At 44.2% G+C, this 23,514-nt stretch overlaps 1 protein-coding gene across 6 annotated transcripts in view; it reads left to right on the forward strand.

Moving 5' to 3' along the window:
• The window catches only part of mef2cb (myocyte enhancer factor 2cb), a 70,190-nt gene that overhangs the window by 15,916 nt on the left and 30,760 nt on the right, over positions 1–23,514 (forward strand). For all 6 annotated transcript variants that reach the window (XM_070833117.1, XM_070833118.1, XM_070833119.1 and 3 more), the window contains exon 3: positions 16,742–16,956. In XM_070833117.1, the coding sequence (XP_070689218.1) occupies positions 16,903–16,956 (54 nt within the window). In that variant the 5' untranslated portion in view covers positions 16,742–16,902. The remainder of the gene's footprint in view (positions 1–16,741; positions 16,957–23,514) is intronic.

Consider the following 23,514-nt stretch of genomic DNA (forward strand, 5'->3'; position numbering starts at 1 on the left):
ACACGCTGTGCGGTAAATCCAGAATTAACTGGGAATCCTTTTTAGTGAGCTTTTGGGGTCAGTTTGAGCGAGAAATGTTTGCTGTGCATGTGCATAAATCTGGCAACAGAAGACGTGCTCCATCAGAAGACACAGCACTGACCTGTGAACAGTGAGGGGGCAACTTCTTAGCCCCTAATATATTTTCAGCGAGAGGACCCCACCCCCACCTTCTCCCTTTAGTGTGGCACACATTTGGATTCCACCCAGTGCCAAAAAAAAGAAAAGAGGTGTGGAGAAGGGGAGTGTGAGTGAGAAAAAAAAAAAAATCTAGAAATGTTTTCCAGTGGCTGTAATTTATCTTTGTCACAACTGCAACATAGCCGAGTCATTCTGCAACACAGTCCGGTGAGACGCACAGAGGTAGCTCTGTGCCTTGGCCTCACACAAGCTCACATCCATCTGAAACCCCTGCTCACTCGACTGCCACAATCTGCGCTGCCGCCGCCACTGCTCCCCATCCACGCTGCTGCTGAGCTTCACATTGCTATCGCATATTTTTAGCAGATCTTGTGTTCACACTTGATTCAGTGGAATAAGGTCTTGCATTTTACCCAGTCAGGCTGTTGTGTGATGTTGCTCTTGTAATGAAACAGTGTCACACGGAATTGCCACTAAAAAGCAGTTCGATTGATAAATCTCTCTCTTTTTCTTGCTCTAAGGAAGAATATTACAGTCTTGGATAGAACGCTTATTTTTCACCACGGAGTGTCAGATATCGGGGCAAAGTCTGTAACGTCAGGAGGTTTGCCGTTCAACTCCGAGGGGACCACGCTGTTGAAAATGCTGTTAACACCATCTAAGTCGAGAGACGGCCATATAAGAATCCACGCTCAGTGCTCTCCCTCTTCCGCAGAACACACAGCTTAACCAGGCGGTGTCCTGCCAAAGTCCACACCAGTGTTCCTTTCCACTGTCATCTGTGCCATTCCCACACCAAAGGCCAGCCTGTAAAAGAATGCGCAGCACAGGACTGTTTTGAACACTTACATGACTTAGCTGACCAAAAAACAGTCAGGAGAAAGGAGGACAGAGAAAACGGGTGTCGCTGCTACATGAGGAAATATGAAAAAAAGAACGAAACAAATTAATTGGGAAAAAAAAAACAACTTTTCAGCTAAAGTGTATCTGAAATCAAACTTATGATAACACACAATAACACACAGCAATATGAAGAGGCCTGAGGGGGGAGAAGGGTTAAGCAACACCCCCCCGACACACACACACACACAGACCCCTTCTCTCCTTTTCTTTCTCTCTCTGTCAATTTTTTTTTTCATTTTTTTCGTCCCGGCTCCTTCTGCCCTGTGATGTATGGCTTTTTCCTACAGTGGCTCTTCCAAAGTGCAGCTCGTGATGTCATTAATTTTATTCATACTTTATGGATGCTCTGTCTGGAAAAAAACGAGAGAAAAGGGAGAGGGACGATGTGAAGAGAAAGAGAGAGAGAGAGGAGAAGAGATGGTGTTGCGGAAGGAGATTTTCAGTGCAGTTGCATGTATAATGAATGAGGGGGCACTTTGTTTGAAACTCCAGCCCGGCGCTTCACTTCAAGGTTTGCTGGGCAGAGTGGGGCCTTGTGATCTCACACCAGCCACTCTCTTTATCCTGCCAATAGATGCTTTCACCTGGCACTGTGGTTCGACCCAGTGGAAAAACAAATAACCTTGTGTGTGTATAAGAGAAACACAGAGAGAGAGAGAGACAGAGAGATCACTGACAATGGAATAAGGGGTTGGGTGGAAAGGGTGAGGAGCGGGTGAGAGAGGAAAGAGGTGAGTTTGTATAACAGCAGCAGTGCAATGACGCCCAGACGATACTGAGGAGAATACTGGCACCCAGCCCACACTTCCTAAATAGTGCTCTCTACAGAAATAGCTCAGCCTTGATATTGACTTTTGTCTGCTGTGTATGTTTGTGTGTGCATGTGCACGTTTCAGCATGCTCACTAGGAGGACAGAGATGGTTTCATTGTCTACTGTGAAGTTTTTCACTTTTAATTATTTTTTCATTGTGTGGATGGATAGCTTTCTGCTGTGTTTGTGTGGGAGCATTAAAGTGTGTGAGTAAAGCAGTGAGCTGCCTCCATTATTTGGAATAGAAATGGCCTTCGTCTTATTTTTGGCCCTGTGCTGGACTCATGGTTTTATAAATAGCTGAGGAAGTGCGGGGGATACCTGTCGTGGCTCCAGCCTCCCTCCAGCAGAGTCCCAGTGCCTCCACGTCACATCCATCCACCGCCGGCCCACTCCAGGCTACGGCAGAGCAGCCCCCTCGGGGGCCGAGCAAACAGGATGGGACTCAAATTGAGGGTGTGAGAAAATCGGTCTCTGGAGTAAAACACAAAAGGGCTCGCAGTCCAGCCCGAGCAGCCAGTTTGACAGCATCAGATTTTGTAAAGTACGGATTTAAAAAAAAGTACAAGTTAATTTCTGTGAGGATTTAAGGGGAGTGTCAAGATGGCAACACAATAGAATGCTTTCAAAATGAGATCTGTGTTTTTTAGACATTTAGTCTATGAGCGTAAGGTCATAGGGTGGTTTTCTCTCCTCTCTGCCATCTGTACGCCGAGGTGTCTTGTTAATTTAGTTTCTGCGACTCAGGCATATGCCATGCGAACAGCGCTGAGAGTGTTAACTTTCTCTCTGTGCCTCACTGCTCTACACTGTTTCCCTCACGCGCTGCTCTCACGTTCTTACGGGATGATCTGAACCACAGTTCTGATTGTAATGAGTTTTGGAATGACTGCTTTGCTGATAATGATGTTAGCTTTGAGAGTAGAATTGACTTGTTATAGCCTGTTCATACATTACCGTCTAACTCTTATCTTATTTCCAAAAAGGTTCAGATTATCCAGGGTCAAACTAATGTTTGATGTCTCAATTATGTGGGCGGATAACAGTCTTGTTGGTTATTCCTTTTTCTTTTTTTTTCTTTTTTTTTTACTGAGCACCATATTACTCCATCAAACCATCTAATTATTTGGTCTTGAATCCGCATTATTGTTCTGTGATGCTCATTTATCAGTTAAAGTGTCATCCAGCACAAGTGGTGGAGTCCTTCTTGTAAAAAGCATAAAAAGAGTAAAGCTTGTAATTCTGTTCATTATGAGCATCATCCTTGCTACATCCTAGCCTGAGATATTGTTCATCCTCTAAATGAGTGCTACTCCACATCTTGGCCCCTCATAATGGGGGCATCATAATCATTTTGGGAATGGGACAGCAAAAGAGAGGAAGAAATCTTTGAAAAGCTTTACCGCCCTTGCTGGACTTTCTCTTTACACGGCAGAGGAGAAATCATTCCTTTTTTTTTTTTTCGAATGCGCTTTTTTTTCCTCCCTTTCTCTGTGAAGGGAATTGTGCTGCCTGTTATTAATGTGCTTTTGACAGCTTAATTTGATAAGCGGGCTACTTGTTAAAGAAGCCTTGGATTGTTCTCATAGAAAGAACACGCTTTTTTTTTTCCCTCCCATGTTCTTCAAAATGCTGCCGCACAGTCTGTCGATGACCCAGTTCTGAGAGATGGTCGAAAACAAGGAAGAGCAGTGCAAAATCCACAGGGAAAAGGAAGGAGAGAAGGCAAGAGGGGAGAGGGAGAGAGAAAGATAGAGTGAGAAGAGATACTATAAGTAAGAAAGGCACTTGTGGGAAGTTAACTCAAATGCTTTTCTTTCTTCTCTCTCTCTCTCTCTCTCTCGCCTCCTCCTCCTCACTCTTCCTCCTCCTGCACTGAGCAGCCTACCTTCTTGGGCTCCTCTTCCCCGTGGCTTAATCGGAAGAGAAACGCTGGGAACGATAACGGGGATTAGCTTCCACTGCTCGCCAGCTCCCCTTGGTTAAGTACACGTGTAATGAGTTGTTTATTTGGGATAATGCACAGTAGGCGCAGCAGAAGCCCAGAGCTGCCCTCACCTCCCTTCTCTTCTGCTTACACAGACACACACAACAGAAATATGTACCTTAAGTAAATGTATAACACATGCAATGTTGCACCAGCGTACATGCGGCATATCCAGTGTGAGCATTGACGTGAGCAGGTATGTGCAAATACATATATTCACACACTCAACCCTCCCGCTAACACACCCACCCATACAAATTCCCACACACAGCTGTGATGCAGGTCACTTGCTGTGCAGGGTTGTACAGAGGGAGAAAAACAAGGAGTTTGGAGTTGGAGGGGTGGTTCAGTGTTTGTATGTGTATGTCTGTGTGTGTGTTTGGGGGAGGCTAACGTTCTCAGGCCTCGCTTGGGTCATAAGGCCGGGGGATTTTTCTCAGGATGAAGAGAAGGGGAAGAAATTGAATAATATGAGAAAAAATGAAGGGAAGGAACCAAGAGAAAGAAAATGGATATGTTGTGCCCACTAGTCTGTGCGTGTGTCCGATGCTCTTGTGCGCGCCAAGTTTGTATGCGTATGTGTGTATGTGCATGAAGTGGAAAAAGCTGTTGCCTTGTAGAGGGGACGTGCTCTGCTATCATTAGCTGGGGGTGGAGGGGGAGTAGGAGGGGGCCGGCGAGGTTATGTGAACGGTGCAGCTGTGCGCGCAGCAGAGGGATTTGAGTGGAGGGGGGGAACTCCAGGCAGCCAGGTCCTTCACTGAACCACCAGCTCGCAACACACAGAAGAGAAGAGAAAAATGCAACCGAGCAGCGAGCCTTGTGAACCAAACGCAACTCGCCGCCGCCCCCTCTGTCCGCCATCACTGCATCCCCCACTCCTTTACTCCTCCGCTCCTCCACTCTAGCCCTTTACTTCCCAAATAGGAAAAATAAATAAATAACGATTGATGCTTGATGGCAAGGATAAGAGTGCAAGAGAAAGGAAGAGGAGGAAAAAAGAAACAGTCATGATTTATATATAGTGTTGGGTATGCTTTTCTGTTGGCCATTTGTGGTTTTGCTTTCCATTTTCATCTCTGTTAAAATGGCATTCATTTAACAACAACAACAACAATAATGATAATAATAATAACAATGATAATAATAATACTAATGTCTTTCAATAACTGTATTAGGAATACTGAATTTTTGTTCAAGTTTGCTGACTTTTTGTTGAGGGGGATTTCCCCTCGACTTGACGTACAATTCCAAAATCACTCACAAATTTGTTTAAAGCTTCCTTCCCGCCTCTCTTATTTTGCTCGCTGAAAGAGTCAGAGCCCACGTAGTGAAGGATGCTGCGGCAGACGTAGACCCAAACTTGCTTGTCAGCCCGTGTGATCAGTCGCTGTAGAGAGACAAGGCAGAGGTGGCTGAGAGACGACAGAACACAGAATGGCATCGGCGTGCACTGCTAATGCATTCAGCCTGCCACCGTATCCAACAACAAGGCAAAATATCACACAACTCACTTCACAAGATGTTCCTACAACAACAACATCAACAATAACAGACATATAAACGCACACACACGCACAGACACACAGCCGCACACAAGGCGTGCACACATGCATAAATAACCACACACAGCATGTTAAAAACCAACCATGAGGAACAAGAATTTGAAAGCAAACAAACAAGTCAGAATGTAAGCAACTTGTCTGAGACTTTGTGACGGAAAAAATAAATGAAAAATGAAAAAAAACACCTTTTGTTTCATGAGAAAGGGAGCTAAATTGCTGTGGTACACCAGACATTCAAATTTTGGAATAATAATATAAAAAAAAAAAAGTAAAAAAAAACATCCCTGTCAGATTTTAGCGTAACTGTGAACTACGTTAAACCCAATGGCGAGTGCTGAGCTAAAAATAGAGCATGGTCAAACAGCAGTAGTGCTTTGGCAAGAGGGGTCATCTCCATGTGATACAGTGGCCTTCACTGTAGCCACATCTTGAGAGCAGAGGCACTCTGCCAAAGCTTGTAGCTTCACAGCAGTAATTTAATATTTGTTTGTCTCTATTATTTCATTCTCCCCCTCTCGTTCTCCCTCTCTCTCTTGCTTATGGGGGTTAAGTAACAGTAAGCTTTATCAGATTACTGGGTCTGAGGTCTCTTTCAAACCTCTCTTTGCCATCTTGATTTTGTGCAGCTGTGCAGACTCTTTAATCATACGCTATCTTTTTTCACTCCCTCCCTCCCCTCCTCTCCTCCCTTCTTCTCGTCGTCCCTCCTCCCTTAACATATGTTAATTGGCTGCTTTCTGTGACAAATTACGAGCGCTCGCTTTGATGAGGTCGGGTTGTGATGGTGCTGGGAGTGGAGTACAGTGGAACTGCCAGACCCTCGTCGGTTCCCCCTTAACCACTCCAAAAAGGAGCGCGGCACCCAGCCGATGACTAATGAGAGGCTTGGACTGGGTCTGGCCCGGCTCTGGCCTTGGTGGGGCCACTCCCCTAAACAGAGGCTGATCTGTAGGTACCGTATGCCGCAACACACCCTCCACAATCCATACAACCTTTCGCCTCATGCACCTCGCCGTCAGCTCTCATCTGGGAAGCGTAAAGCACTGTGAGAGTAGTTTAGGCTATGTGCTGAAAGAGATTTCAGACATTTCATAAAACCCATGTATTTATGTTACGTGTCTTTTTTTCATTTTAGAGATTGGAAATGTTTTCAATATATATTCCTGTTTGATTTCATTTGTTTCATTTGTTTTTGAAAGCTCCTGGATTTAACTTGATAGGAAGCACAGGAGTAACATAAAGCATAGATGCAACATATACAACTTGTCTCTCAAGTTTACATTGTGTGTGTGTGTGTGTGTGTGTCTGTGGTGAAGACAAAGTGCCTGGAAACATTATACCAGCCTTGCTTACACAAACACTAACAGTGGAACAATCTCTGTTTAATGATGCGCAGCGTCAACAGGGAAACAATGCTCACCAATAATCAGCACAATCAGCTTGCGGTAACCAGAAAGAAAGAGGAGTGAACCTGACATCATCCTAGTAGAGTTTTTTTTTATCTTTCTAAGTGTTGGGTGGGGTGGTGGGGTGTCAAATTCTGACTCTCTCCCTTCAATCCTTCCCACTGCTTCTTTTTCTCAGTCTCTCCCTCTCCGTCTCTCCTTTCTGTCTCTCTCTTTCTCTGTCACAATCCCTCTCTCTCTTTCCCTACTCCACGATCTAGGTTACTCGGTTTCCTAGCAGAGCACAGGGACCGGAGAAAAAAACGGAAAAAAAAAAAAAAACAGAAGGTCGTATCTATGAAGGACATCCTTGTTGAAGTGTGCAACCTTCTACTTCTCTGCAAATTACCCACACGCTGTGCATAGACTCAAAGCAGTGCTGTGGCTCTCACTTCAGCTCAGCAAGGCTGCGTCCATGACACATAATGCTGTTGGAGTGTCACAACAACAGGGTGAGGCAGTGTTCTTTAGAGTGATAACTGTAAACAATTGTAGTTTTTTAGAGGGTTTTAAGGGTTAATTTTGTCCCATTAAGGCATGTATACAGCCAAAAGTGAGCATACATGTGCCCAGTGTAATACAATGTATGCTAATTATTACAAGTGCCTGTTTTATTGACTTGTATATGTAGTTTAGCAGTTTAGGCCCTCAGCACACTGAACGCAAGTCTTGAGAGCGGAGAGATCGAGCAGATCGCCAGCGTTTGGCAGCTTCAGTATGTCCTTGTTGTGGTCACAGTTTCAAAAATAATCCCATCACGTAATAGTATCGTTATGGAATCCAAATTTGCTGATGAGATGAGACAAGGCAAAATAGTAAATTCCACAACTTCCTCATAGATGTGCCCGTCCCCACATGCTGACTTAGTTACAACAAACAGCAACAAAAAAGGAAATCGTTTTACCGACATACCCAAAGACAGGCACGAATTACCGTGCCCACCAAGTCGACACGCATAGGCGCACCTGCACACGCACACGTACCTACGAGCCGAAAAAGGTGACGAAATGAAGCTGGCGAAGAAAAAGGAAGTGCGCCGGCGTCTCGTGGTTGCATGAGGGTTAGCCATGTTAGCATTAGCCTGCGGGCCTTAATTGAGGCCAGGAGGGAGCATTTAATAATTGCTGTCAGAAGATCAAATTTAATTCTCCTCTCTTCACAGCCACCACTGCTGTAGGGTAGAGTGAAACAAATTGTCATCAGAGATTTCTAAATGAACAAAGCTTTTAATTAGGGTGATTAGAATGCTGTGGCAAAGTGAAAGAGTAAGGGTTGGGGGGGTTGTGATGAAATCATCAGCGGATCGTCTCAAACCATGATTTTTGGTGTTGATACAGCGTGGGGGGGGGGGGGGGGGGGGGGGGGGGGGTGCGGGAGCAGGGGAGTCAGGGCGCACGGCTACTGGGAAGTTTGCTGTGCTTGAAGTGTGGCCCATGCAGCAGTGAGCCCTTAGCCTCAGTTTCAAACCCCTGACACAAACACACACACATACACACATACACACACTCTCTGCCCTTCTCCCCCCCCCCCACTGGAGAACATTACTAACATCCTGAGACATTGTCATACTCGGCAGGGAACATAATTGGGTGAATATGTCAGTGCTTTGTGTTCTTAGTGACATGACTCCCGGCTGTTCCTGTGGGGGCTGGGTACACTCATTGCAGGGTTTACACTGCAATTCCACTGCATTGGTTCATTGTTCATTACAGTGTTGTTTTTTTTTTTTTTCTTTTTGCTTGTTTCATGAACATAATAGATAAACTGGGAATTAGTTATCTGTGAACCAAGATGTACACTTGTGAGTGTGTGATCATCCATACCCATTTGTGTGTTCATTTTCTGTTCCCTTCCCTTTGGTGTCAGCAGTTGGTTACACCTGGGTCCTGCGGTGCACGGGGGCAACATGTGAATTGAGACAGTGGTTTACACTCAGTGGAAAACATGACCTGCGGCAGAGCTTTGTAAATGACTTTACATTGGCTGGAGAGAGAGAGAGAGAGAGAGAGAGAGAGAGAGAGAGAGAGAGAGGGGGAAGAAGTGAAAGAAACTGTGGTGGTGTTGATAAAGTGAAACCTAAGTGAGGTTATTTGTGTTTTAACATCAGAAGTGTGTATCACCACAATCTGTTCTACTTCCAGATTCCATACCATTTCAATACCTCTCTTTTTTTCCCCTTCTGCCAAACTCTTTTTTCACCTTGAACTGTGCGACCTCTATTACATTTATTCTTTTTTTTCTCTCTATCATATTTTCTATCTCTAGTTTATACTTGAATTGCTCCTCCTCATGCTCATGCGATGGAAAGACTGAATGCACTAAATGGTGATTCATTCCAGCCTTTCCGGGGCCTCTCCAAATTGTGGCTCGTTTATGCTTCTGCTTTTTCTTCTCTTCTCCTTTTTTCTGATACCATTTTTTTCCAGCTTGGCACAAGTGCATGTGTGTGGCAAATTTGTCATTGTGGTCCACTAAGTTTATTTGTTTATCACTCATGGCTATAAGCCACTGTCACAACACAAAGCTGCTGACAACCGACGGGGGAATGCCTTTTTAACCACGACAGCTACTCGTCCTCCCTATCCCTGTCTGTCTAGCTTCGCCTTGCTTTCATGTGTGCCCTCTTGCTCATCTGCCTTTGGCCTGGCAGCTGTGGCTTAACAGCCCTTGGCCTCCTTTCAAAGAGGGGGGTTGACGCATTGTGTCAAGTCATTTTGTCCTTGGGGAAGTCAGCAACGGGCTATGGAAAGATGGCTCTCACCTGTCTCCATACTGGCTCTGACGGATGGCTACCTGTCTCCATTGCGGCTCTGATGGCCCAAGGCCCCTGTTTGCTGGTGCTGAGTGAGACGTGCAGCTGCCCAAACGAAGGGCAGGGCTCCGTACTCTTCCACCTCCAATTCTACCCACTCATTACTACATGATACTATCACGTTGCGGTTGGTAAATCTCTGCATAAAATGTAAAATATCTAAATCTAAAAAGACAAATCTGAATTAATCATATTATTTTTTTAATGATTTAAAATGAACTAAATTTAGATATTATTTTATATAAATGACAGGAAATTAAAAGGGGAATATTTTTGCAGTCGAAACACAGCTGCATTCAGTCAAACCTCAAATGTTACTAACTAAATTTGATATTGTAAAATATTATAATTGTCTGTGTTTGACTTCACAATCATAAGTACTCGATGCGCAAATACATACAGCATATGAAATGTTTGAAATGTTATATATTAAATGCTTCAACTTCCATAGGTAATTATAAGTAAGTAATTTTAAGTATTTTTTTATTATCGGGGTTATTTCTTATTCATTTAAATTAGGTGAATTTCATCTAGCTGCGCTATGCAGCTATGGTACTGAATGAATTGGAAGTAAAACATGTAAAAGATACTTAATGCTGATTTTGTGTTCTCATACTGCGCCAAACCAATCGTATAGATATGTTACTGAGGACATATGCAATTCAATTAATTCAAAAGTTATACAACCTATGTTTTGGCAAAATTTGTGAATAACTGCTTTAACTTTTACTTTTTTTAACCCAGTTTCCCAGTAAGTGCATTTATTTCTGTTGCCTCATTGAAAAAAAAGATTTTAAAGTTATTTTTCTTTTGATTAATAATTCCCTCGTGAACATAACTATGTGGGCCCTTGGCCATATAAAGCAAAAGAGACATTGAAGGGAAGATAATGTGAGGCCTTAAGTATTTCTTTCTCAGAGAGTGTATTGCTTCTGCTTACTTTCGCTCATCATCTGCTGTTGGCGATTGGATTTTGATTCTCAATCTATACTACGTGAATAGGGTGATGTGGGGAAGGAAGCACCTTTAGCACCTTTGATTGTCTGCGCCTGCTGATGTCACATCCTTCCGCTGAACTGTCTGTGTGTGTGTGTGTGTGCGTGTCTGTGTCTGTGTGTGCATGTGTGTTTCCTGTCTTTCTGTCCTCCAAGACCCTGGGGCAGTGCTGTTGGATTGAAGGATAAGAGGGGAAACGGTGTTGGCAGAGTCTCATTAGTATGAAAATCAATTAAGTTTCAAGTTGAAGTATGAAGTTTTAAGTTGAGGAATTGGTTGAACTGGGGTTGGTGAAAAATTGAGAGCTCATCTTGTAGCACTTGAGCTGCTACTTATAACAATATACTTTGTTCCATGATGTCAATCACACTTATGAGTGCTTGACAGAGTGTGTAAAACTTGTGCCAACCACAGGCTATTGGCTCACTTTCCTCCTCATCAATAGACAGGTGTCTCAGTTCAAAGGCACATAGAGATTGAAAATAGAATACATGTGAAACTGTCTCTGTCTCACTAATGATCCAACTAAATCATGAGCTAATGGAGAGAGACAGGTGAAGACATATCCTCCGACTCACACGCATAGGAACACACATGCACACACACACACATATACGCTACAGCCTCTCAAATTCAAGTTTAGCTAGAACGCTCTCTGGGAAAGAAAAAGGAATGAACACATTATAAGATGATCCACCACTATCACTCTAATCCCCAGATGTACATGTTGCTAATCTCTTTAGCCGCTAACATGTTAAATTAGTCCTAATATCTGCTGAGATTCAGAGCCATAGAGGCCCACCTACGCGTGGGCTACCGCCCAGGTTTAGGTCACTCTTCTCCCCTAGCACTCAAAAAAGATACAGACATTAGAGTGGGGGTTGGGGGTGGTGGGGGTTGAGGGAAGTAGCAGTGATAGCCATTCGTCACCCTGCCTATCTCGCTCTGACAGATGGGGAGTGCGGCGTGCCACATAGAGGAGTCACTGCCTGTAATGACATTAGAGGCACAATGAGACCTGATACACATTTTTTCTGTTCCCATCCTGCCTGGCCATCGACTCGCTCCTTTGCTTGATCCTTCCCCTCCTCTCATTTCTGCTGGTATATCTCCATCCATCCTGACAGGAGATAAAGTGCTGTGCACCACCATTTCCAAATAAAGCACAAACACACACATAAACACACTCACAAACACATTCGCATTTAAACAGGCACACGCATAAATAGCTACATCAAAAAAACAAGGAAGAAACCTCCAAAATCTACACATCTGAAAAAAAAAGAAAAAAAAACTTAAATGTTCTCGAGGAAAAAAAATCTTCCACATGACAGAAATGCTCAAGTAAAAATGGAGCACTGTGAGTGTGTACTGACATTCAGATTGTATTTGGGAAACCATATTAACGCACTTTTTTTTCGTCCTCCTCTTCAAGGAAATGGGAGTTTATTTAAAAAAGAGAGAGAGTTTATTTAATGTACCATACACCTCCTAAAAGGTTTACTTACTGCAGTGTAATATGTTATTTCAAATCCTCACAACCACATTTCCTAGGAGGATAGGGGATACTGGCTTTATATATATATTTTCAGGACACATGCTATTACCAAATGTGTTGCAGATGTACCATGAGCCGAGGCTGTGCTGCCGAGGTGGGGTTTCTTGGAAAAACATCACCAATCCTGTCATGATAAATCACCTTCCCCAATTTGCTATAACATGTGTAGAATTAGGATTCGAGAACATCAGCATCAGCAGAATTCTCCACGCGGTGCATTTACAGTCGCACTAGTTTCATTCCCCTCACAATTCTCTGAATTCAGAAATAATCGGATAGGCGATTGGGCGTAACTTTTGTTCTTGGAACGGGGGTTCCTGTACATTTCTTCTCATTTGTTTTTCCTCATTCGCCAACAGAACTCTGCAGCTGTCTCTTAAAGTGACGAATTAGTCCTGAGCACGAGTCAAGATAAAGTTCCTCTTTTTGTCGCCCTCTTGATTCAAAGGAGTCATCTTCAGTGTCTGTCCTCAATAACAAAGCCACATTAACAAGCACCCCATAGACCGTCTATTAGAATGTGAAAAAGCGCCATGTGCTGTATATTAGTTTTTAGTGACTAAACACTTGGGAGAGAGGCGACCTAGAATCAAGCCTTGTGGTGCACTGAGTGTATATGTTCTCATCGTCCTCTCAGCTCCACTTCTGAGAGAGAGAGAGAGAGAGAGAGAGAGAGAGAGAGAGAGAGAGAGAGAGAGAGAGAGAGAGAGAATGCTCATTAGATCTATGTGCTGAATCGCTGCTCCCTCTCCATCTCTCCCATCCTCCCCCAACCTTCATCCCTCTCTCTCTGTCTCTCTCTCTCTCTCTCTCTCCCTCTCTCTCTCCGTCTCTCCGTCCGTCTGCTTAACAGATGGGAGGGTCGTGGGCACAGCTCTTCCCCTCCCCCAGGAGAGGCCTGGTGCCTGTTCAAAAGATCCCTCTTTATGCTTCATTCCATTTCCCTCTCTTCTCGCCATTTCTCTCTGTTTTCCTGTCTCCGCTCTCCTTCTCTTTCATTGTCACCTCTCCAACTCAAAGCACAGAGAGTTGGGACCCAGGATATAAAACAAGCAGAGGAGCAACCATTGTCCTTCTGTCTGCTTGGTGCCAACGTGCTCTCTGACCTTAGCAGTCTCCCGCTTCGGCCTCCTTCCAGTTACCAGGCTAGTGTGAATGCAGGCATACCATTAGTCCAACTCCATAGAGAAGATGAAGAAACTCTTTTGTGTATTCTTCATTTTCCAAAGCTCATTCCCTCTTTCCCTTCGCCTTACTTTGGGATTAGTAAATTGGCTTAATGTGTGCAAGCTTGTTAGTTCTTTCTTGCGCCTCGCGCTGTGTGTCTTCATTTTTTCCTCTTGATCCTTTCTCACCTCATTTGCCCTCTCAAGGTCAGGTGTCAGTGTCAGCCCCCTGTGAAAAATTCCTGCTGAGGATTACTTGCCTGTGCCACTTGACCATGTTCACGAAGCAGTGCTTGTTTCCTGCATTTTCTCTCCATTTCACTGTCACTCCAGTTGGCGTCATGAGGCTAAATTGGATTGAGTGATTCAGTGGTAATCTGTTAAGTTAAGTGATGCTCTATCCACCACAAGGGAAGGAGACGGAGGAAGAGGGAAGGGAGCCCGATGAGGAGGTGGGTTCTCAGTTCTTATCCAGGAGCTGCCTGGCACTCATATGGGACGGGGGCGGGTGTGAGGAAAAGTGGGAGGGTGGTGGCGCAAGAAGGGGGGAGTGTGGGGGGTGGGGGGCAGTGGGGATGGAGGAAAGGGAACTTGCGTGGTTGTGTAGGAGGAGGTAGAGGAGGCAGTAGTGAGAAGAGATGGGGAAGGGGGGTGGGGGGGTTGGCTGAGGTGGGGAGGCATTGACACGGGGCTAAGCGGTAGCAGAGCCTCACCTCAGGGAGCATTGGCTGCTGCTGGGAGCCAAAAGCAGGGATTAAATGTTCAGGACATGGGCTTAGTCTTAGCATTAATGTTACGTAAGGCCTAAGGTGTTGCCCCAGCGGTTGTTGACATTGAGAGGTTCAGCTCTGCTCAGTGGGCTGTGGGAGGAACAAGGAGGAGGTGGAGGCCAGGAGGCAGGGATCACAGAGGTAACGCCTCCTTGTTTGGAGTGATGCCCAGGCTGGGTAGTGTTGAATACAAAGACTGGGAGGGAATGATGCTGTCAGCCTGTGATTGAGGTACGCCGGCTTGATTGATATCCTTGTCTGGCTGTCTTGTGCCAAGTGCCTTGGTGCTGGCTTGTAATCCTAGTTTGTCTGACAACATCCTTAGTTGTTTTCTTCCAGAGGGCAGGTCTTTGTTTTTCTGTCGATGGATGGGTGTGTTTGAGCAGAGCAATGCTAAAATGTTTTGGATAGCCTCTTCAGAGCTGCCACAGAGTTATTTTAGATCTTATTATTATGATGGTGCAGTCCGGCTGTTGTCCTAACTGCCAAATGATGCATTTATGTTTGTATCTCACTTCTTCCATAAGTGGGCGTATTTAGAACCATCAACTCAGGAGGTTTTTTTGTCATGTATTTCATCATTGTTCTAATTGTATTGTCTGACTTTGTTCTCCATTTTTGTATGATGGAAGTTTTTGCAGAGAATCTTATAACATACATAATAAATAAATTTAATCAGTGCCATGCTATTGCTAAAAAATTTAATCTAATTTATTAATCCGTGTCATGCATATGGGCTTCAAAGGCCCACATTATCATACTAGTCTTAGCTCTAAATTAAACTAAGAATCAAGCAGATAGTACACAACCTGTGTTTTCTAATGAAAAGATCTACTGTCGTGTACTGTTGCTACAGGCCTTGGTCTGTCAGAGCCACAGAATCCCTGGATGTCCCCTATTACGCACTTTCATTATCAATGTCCTACTCTCTCGCACAAAGAGGTCAAGTGCATAGCAATGTGCTGCGCTCACCTCGGGGGTTTAGAGCTTTCTTGTGCTTTCTCATGCATGTTACTCAATAAATACATGGATTCAGGTTAGGGGAAGATAAAAAAAAAAAAAGGAAAGAGGAAAGGAAGCGCATTACAATGTGCATGTATGTGTGCGGGAGCGTGCAAAGGAGAGGATATGAGAGAGTGAGGAAGAGAGCAAGGGTGTATGAGAAAGGAGAGAGAGAGAGTGATAGAGAGAGAGACTGAGACTGACATGTCTTTTGGTGAAGCGGTGTCGTCTTCCACATCAATGTCTGATGCTTGTGCTGCCAGGTGCCGGAAATCTGGTTCAGAAAGGAGAGAAGAGAGAAGAAGGGGAAAGTAGAGAAAAAAAGGCAGGGTAGATGGAGGATTTTTTTTATTTTTTTTTATGTGACGGCGCTGACAGCTCCCCTGCATTGCACTGAGCTTAAATAATGGGATGCTCATTTGCATAACGAGGGACGTTATCACCTCTACTGTCAAAAGAAAACACAACAACAGTTCTTCTGCTCCTCCCTGAGATAGATTGGGTTGGCCTACTTTAGCACTCTGGAGAGATGCACTGGAGCTCTGGCTTAGCCAAACTCACACACACACACACACACACACACACACACACACACACACACACACACACACACACACACACACACACACACACACACACACACACACACACACACACACACACACACACACACACACACACGCGCGCACTCACATATACATGCACGCACACACGGACACACAGTCACTCACTCACGCAAACTGTGTGGAGCGCAGCTTTCTTCTTTGCACATGCAGTCCAGCTCATCAGCTGCTGGCCTCAACTCCTCAGACACAGGTACACACACACACACACACTCAGCTGTCCCAGCACGAGCAAACGCACAAGTGTCTTTATTCAGATGCTCCTCAGATGCAGTCATTGACATGCAATGTATCCAGCTGGATTAAGTTGATGTTGGAATTTTGTTTGATTTCTGTCTCTAAGAAACGTCCTTTTACCACGTTTCAAAAGATTACTCTTGGCACTTTTTTTCTTCTTTTGTGTCTTTTGCTTTGTTTTGCCAGAACATGGCAAAACTGAGCTCAGTTCTACATCTGTATTCTATCCTACGACTCACGTCTGCCATTTTGGAGATGAGCTGCAGATAGAGTAGAAAAAGCTGTGTCTGGCAGTTTCACTGTCAATACAGTGCAGTTTGTGGGAAGAAACAAAATGTATTTCTCAGTCTGGAGGTAATGTTACAGTGTTGGTGATTAGAGCGTTTAAGTTAGCGGCACTTCCAAAACACTGTCAAACTCTCTGTGAACGAAGCGAGATCCTGACAGCGCTGTCTCCTCTCATAGTCGGTGCCTGGGAAAAAAAATGCAAAAACTGATTTGCATGATATCGACAGTGAAAAACACAGCGGTTCTCACAACATTGTTGACAGATTCTTTGTCTTTCTTCACCCTCCCTTGTGGCTGCCATGATGCCACTTTTATTATTTTTTCTCTCAGTATTTTGCTATATTTCATTTCATTTAATGCTCATCTTCTCCTCCCCCTCCCCACTTCTTTCTTGCAGGTACGGATGCTGGAATCTTTGAGTTGATTGGAACAAATAGAAAGCAGAGAAAAGACAGATAAGGAAAGAGCAGAAGAGTGAAGAGAAAGAAGAAGAAAGGAGGAGAGCGAAGAAAGCATAAAGTTCTTTAGAAAGAGGAGAGAAAGAAAGAGACGGGGACGATGGGGAGGAAAAAGATTCAGATCACGCGGATTATGGATGAACGCAACAGACAGGTAAGTCCCTGGGGGATGGGAGGATGGATGAGTATGAGGGTGGGGAAGAGGAGGGGTGGAGGAGGAAGGAAGGAGAAACACCCTGCACCCCACATAGCCCTCAACAATGAAGGTCTTCTGGGAGTCTGGGCAATATGTGAACTGGGCGACAGAGAAGTGCAGGCAGGGATATTGCTTTGGGTGGAAGAGTTCCATAGGCTTATAATGAGAGGTTTGTTTCCTCCCGATCTAACAAACCAATGTGAGGGCACCAGGAGGATTTTTCCAAAAAGGGATTTGCATGAGAACATTTGTAATTCTCAAAAACCATTAAGCATATCACTGCCCGCTCTGAGGGCTGCGGCCTACACACACAACTGTAGCACCCTTCACACACCCAGCCTCTCACACCATGCCACCCAGTTTAGCTCACTGGCAGTGGAATATTACTAGGAAGCGGGTGGTAGCACCGGAGAGGCAGGGTGGGAGAAAACATAAACAAACAACCAAACAGAGATGGGTGACACACTGGACTGGGCCAACAGGGTGGAGATGAAGGGCAGTCTGGGAGACAAACACTGGATCAGTATTTTTCTTGAGCTAAATCGGTAACAGTAGGACTGCTGTAGCTTGCCTCTGCGTAGCATAAGAGATATATTTTGAACCAGAGGCAAAAAGAATCCTTGGTCTGATAACAGACCCAACAACAATAGAATTCTTGCAACTTTTTTAACAACAGCTGGGATTACTTGAGAGAGACATAATAAATTGTGGACAGCGTGATTCAGGCAGACACTACCGTCTGTGGCAGGAAATAGATAGAGTCAGAGCTGTCTCTCTGCCCTCAAGGCCCGCAATTGATCACTTCCTGTGGCACGACTGACCACTGACACTTTGTCAGTTTCCTGGCAGCCCAATTGGATCCATACGCTGCTAACGTGGCCCCCGGATCACAGGTCAAACACGCACGCAGACACACGCACACCTTGTCTGAACGCAGACCGGCTTTATTGCCTCCGCTACGTCTCTATCGTCTGACACCTAACAATGATAGCCCGCACCATTTCTCACAGTGCACTTTATCAAACCCAGCGATTTGCAGGCAGAGTAAAGTGACATAAAGAAGCTCAACGAATCAACTGGTCAATACTGGAGGAGTAACTGAAGCAGATTGCGACCCCTGTCATTACTCATCTCAATGAGCGTGACTGCAAGTAACAAGAGGATAGTGAGAGGGGAGTAAGAATGTGAGTGTACCTGAGATAAAGAGGGAACGTCCAGTAGTTCATAAGTGAGAGAGATACGTAATTAGAAAGATTTTAAAACAGACGGGAAGGATATGTGACAGAAGGCACCTATGTGCTCTGTATTGTGATGTATGTATTTGTTGTTGAAGGGGAGAGGCAGACAGAGAGACAGAGGAAGAGCAAGGAGGAGGTCACAGAGTTTTAGATGAGGACGAAAGCTATCGTGTTGCAGCAGCACCCACACTTCCTCCTTACTGTTATCTCAGCCCTTCTCTCTCATCCCACCTTAGACTAGGCCCGCCAGTTGCACCAGGCACTCCGGCTCCTGCGGATAAGGAGGGAAAGAGGGAGACAGGAAGGACACCTGAGGGGAATCGATGCCTGAGATATCCGGGCTTTACTTACAGAGAGAGGAGGAGGGAGGAGAGGGGAGGAGAGAGGGTTCAGGGAAGGGAAAATCAATACATCACTGTATTTTGTTGTTTTGATCTCTAAAATGATAGATTACTTATTTAGTTGGTGTAAGTCGAAGAGCCGTTCCTACTGATATGATGTCATGAAGTCATGTGGAAAACACCACGTGCATGTGGAGCACACGGCACTCGGAGTCCTTCAACCTACGGCCGAAGTAAATGACATCACCACATTTTGCAGAGGCGGATATCACAAGACAGAGACAGACACAGAAACTTAAATTTTCTTCTTCAAACAAAAAACAAACAAAAAAAAAATACGGAAGCTTTGTGTTTGCATATTTTCACTTCCTTTTTGAGCAAATGCACCAGGGCCCAAGCCAAATAAACACCAGAGGAATTTGTATAGCGTTGCTTTCAACCTCACATTCTTTACATACTTTGGCTGTTTTACATCTACAAAAAAAATTCTGTCTTCTTAGAATTCTTCTGTGGTCTTCTGTGTTTAACAGATTGATATTGTGATATATTATATGAACATCCAACAGCTCATATTGTTGTATAAAAACAGGGCATGGCACAATTCCTGTTTCAGTCCAAAATAGCGATATAAAGTTATTTTAACATTGCCCCTGAATTTTATTTGTCTACACACTCACTTCATCCTGCAGTCCTCTCTGGAGTGGCACCACTCTGTGTGGCTGTCAACGCTACCTTGCCACCTACAGGGCTACACTGCCTCCCCACCCCTGCCTTCCCTGCAGCAACAGTATCATAGTGGGCACGGGGCCTGGCTCTCTCTGGGCGGCCACTTTGGGCTGCCACCCCCAGGCCCCGAAACACTTCCCCAGAGCAGGGGCAGAAGGGCCAGGCCTCCCTGGCGTTGACTGGCTGCCCAGAGCTCTGGACAGTGGGCAGCAGTGTGTGAGCCCTGGCTCCAAGCCCCCTGACCACTCAGACCCTCTCCCAGCCTCGGGCACATGAAAGAGCCCCCTGTGCCATAAACTCATGGACTGCACACAGAGAGCAGACTCTCTTGCCCAGGCTAGCAGACACACACAGATAGCACACACACCTAGTGTACAAGATGCATGCACAGGTGTGTGTGTGTGTGTGTGTGTGTGTGTATGCGTACACACACTGGCATAGATTTAGACATAGACATAGCAGATTATACACTCAAACACATACTTAGATGGTGTATTTAGTGTCTTGTTAATGCAGCATAGACAAACGCATGCTTGTAAACACATGTACACAACCAAAACACATCTATGTCTCTGGAGTCGGTCTTGGGGATCGACTAATTTACTTCAATTGGCTCTAATTAGTGTTACCTCTCCAGCCAGTACACTCAGTGGGCTTAATTTAGGATGACTTGTTTGTGCAAATGTGTGTGTGTGTGTGTTTGTGCAGGACATGTGGTTTCCAAGGGGGAGGGGACCAAGGGCCAAAGGTTAAACATGGATCAGGTCATCAGTGACAGGAAGTAAAACAACAAGATCTCCCAGCTCCCACGAACAACAGTCAGACTATAGCACATACTTAACTACGAGAAATTAAAAAAACAAAAAAAAAAATCCGTGTTTCTGTGTCCTCCTGCATGCACTGCCTCTCTTCCCTCACCATGTTAACTGCAGCGCTGCAGCTGAAATAAAGGGTCTTTTTGTTTCTGCGACAAAGCATTCTTCTCTCCAATCAACAGCACCGGGGTGAGAAAATGTGCGAGTGAAATTAACAGCAGGAAAATAATGAGGCCCACAGGGTAGCTAGTCACCCCTGCACCCCTCCTCTAATTCCCTGTTTCCCACCTTCTACCATCCCCTTCTCTTACCACAGCAAGTGGCACTCCTCTCTGTCATATGTTCAGCGCCATGAGACCTCACCTGAAAAAGGGCTCACTAAGCTTTCACCTTTCTCTCCGCTGTATTTTTGTTCTCTTTTGCCTTCTCAACTTATTCCTTCTTCACATGTTCTTCACATGGTTCATTTTGCTCTCTCACCTTACTCTCTAATTTTCACTCACCAGAAAGTCTTTATGGTTCGCCAGCTTCCCTCTCTTTTTCTTTCCTTTGTCTGCTGTAGTGCTCATTGTGTTGGACCCTTAGTTTCCAAAGTAAAAGTGTGTTTATTTACCAGGATGTATTTCAAATATTAAAAAAATAAATAAAATTGAAAATACAAAATTAGGTATGAAAATTAGATTACAAAAGATATTTGTCGTGCAAACAGCCTGTAGTCTTTTTTAATATTCCTTTTTTAAAATGTACTTTGAGTGACTGACTCATAATCTGCAGCACATTTACATCTTTCACATATTTCTCTGCTCTTCCCTTTTTAGAAGAAGTAGAGAAGAAGCTAATTCTGAGAAGACTGCATTCAGTGACAAGTGGTGTTAGCAGGGTCTTCATGCAGCAGCTGTGTGAAAGTCACTTTAAATCAATCGGCTCCTGTTTTGTTCTAGTGAACATTGGTGAAAAGTGAAAAAAAATAAAAAAGTGCCTTCAGTGTACAATGCCAGTCTAACTGCCAGGACAAAACTTTGTCCACCTCAAATGAATGACAGCAAAGTTATTTTTATCATTCTGGCCACTAAGTTGTGCCTTGCAATGTAACATCCACTTTTTTTTTTAGTCAGTGGGTATATCCTTTTCCAGTTGTGGTTTTTCAGCATAAACATGAGCATACAGAGAAGGCATAAAGCCAGCCATTACAGTGCTGTCCTGAAATGTAATTACAAGCTCTGGTAAGAAGAACAAACTAATCTGGCATGTATTTTAAAGACTCCTATAACTAAAATTGTCATAATTAAGACACCACTCTATCAGCTCCTCAGGTTAGCTTTTAACTACTCAAAGTGGACACTTTCGATTCAAACACTGAATGAAGAAGTGTTTGGAGTCTGCTCCCTCTGCCTCCTACTGTAAAATGAAGGCGCACTGAAAAATCATGATAAGTGGGGTTTTGAGGAGAGAGAGAGAGAAGAGCAAAGCATATATTAGAGGTGGGACAAAGCCTCTTTTGTCGTAATGCCCCTCTTAACAGCTTCTTTGGCTATGAGGCAGAGTTCAGACCCAGGTCTTGGGCTCCTCTTATTCCTTTTGCGTAAGCCCGTGTCTTCCTGCTTGGCCCCTGACAATGGGATAAGTGTTTGTCTCAAGACCAATCGTGCTGCTCCATAACTGACTGACATCTACGTATGTGTGTGTGTGTGTGTGTGTGTGTGTGTGTGTGTGTGTGTGTGTGTCCTCACATGGCCATGTTTGGTTTGCTAACCAGCAGTTTTTGTTGCCCGTCTCTCCACTCCTCCTCTTCCTCCACCTCCTCCTCCCCCAGGGAAGCAGGCAGGAGGTGGGAAGCAGAAGCGAAGCCATTGTGAAGGGGAAGCCACTGGCCTCTTCCTGTTATGAGAGGAAATGCATACAAATGTGCTTCCTGTGCGTCCGCCCCCTCTCTTCTCCCTCCTCCTCACACCCCCCCACCCCCCAACCCCCCTTCACCCATGTGGCAGAGAATCAGCCACTATCCCTCCTTTCATTTTGTCCCTGTGTTTATCCTGGGCGTTTTTATGCTTTTTTTTTGCCAGAGAGAATGTGACACGTCATTTGTGCAGAGCAGAGCTGAGTATTTCATTTATATTTATACACTGTATATTGGTCATTTTCCAGTGATAGCATACGTATATACATATATAAAATATAAATACATGTAAACACAAAAATATGTAGAACGAAGAAAAACAAAAAAGATGAAAAATGAAAAATCTGTTGAATGTAATTTTAGTCTTAAGGAGGTGGTAAATGGTAACATGTTTAGGTGTTTACTGGGGTGTGTGTCTGAATGTGTGTGTGTATCTGAATCTCTCTTGGGATGGGGTTGTGGAGGAGGATAGGGGTGAACGAATAAGGCTTGTGTGTCACTATGATTCTACAGTGTATTTTCACAGTGCTTTTGCCCATGAGTGAGCGCTCATTATGTGCCAAAATAATTAAGAGCAATGCTAGATAACAGGGTTTACATATTTGTGTATACATTATTAGTACATATGGGGTAATGGGAGAAAGGGTTTTGGTCTTTTTCAGAGTTAAAGACAGGATCCCAAATTGTAGAGAGAAGTTATGTTCTATATCTTTTGGTTGCCATGGGCTTTTTTCAACAATTAGGTAATTTCGTAGAAGGTTAAGCTATGAAATGGTTAATGTTGACACTTAAGGGGTTTTCTAACCTAAAATATTCAAGGAGACAGAGGTTTTCATTCCAAAATTCTTAATTATTTTTGTGAAGTTGCAGAGCTAGAATGCATGGAATTTAGAGAGCTATCCTGATATTATGTATTAGGTTGAGAGTTTTTAGCCTCTTACCACTCCTGGAAGCACAGAATGACAGTTAAGAAAGTGAAATGTTTCATTGTGCCACGATTTAGCCTTCACCTCAATGGTCCGTAAAATCTTCCTATGTATATGTGTGTTTTTGCGTGTGTGTATGTAAAGCTAGCTTTCACACCCTGGTTACCAATTTACTGTGAAAAGACATAGCTGGGTTCACACTCACGCACTTACACTGGTCCCTTTTACCAGTATGCGCACTTGCAAATGTGCTGTAACGTCATGCTCTGTTATTAACATAGTGGTGTGTCTAACAGCACCCACTGACCAAGGAGACAAAGATTACACCCACACTGGCATACGGATGGTTAACGTTCCTCTTTTTTTGGTTTAACAACATAACATACAACATGGTCGCAGGTCTCATTCAGTGAAAGAAATAGATCCAAAGACTATAGACCAGCATCAGAATTATAGGTGCTTGAACAAATTCAGTATAATTAGAAATAATATAAATAACTGTGATCTATGCACAGTAATAATTAATTTCCTTGCTTACAAGTTTTTAAGGCATAATGCGCGTAATGAAACTTT

Source organism: Pempheris klunzingeri, chromosome 7 (genome assembly GCF_042242105.1).
Source record: "Pempheris klunzingeri isolate RE-2024b chromosome 7, fPemKlu1.hap1, whole genome shotgun sequence".
NCBI classification, from domain to species: domain Eukaryota; kingdom Metazoa; phylum Chordata; class Actinopteri; order Acropomatiformes; family Pempheridae; genus Pempheris; species Pempheris klunzingeri.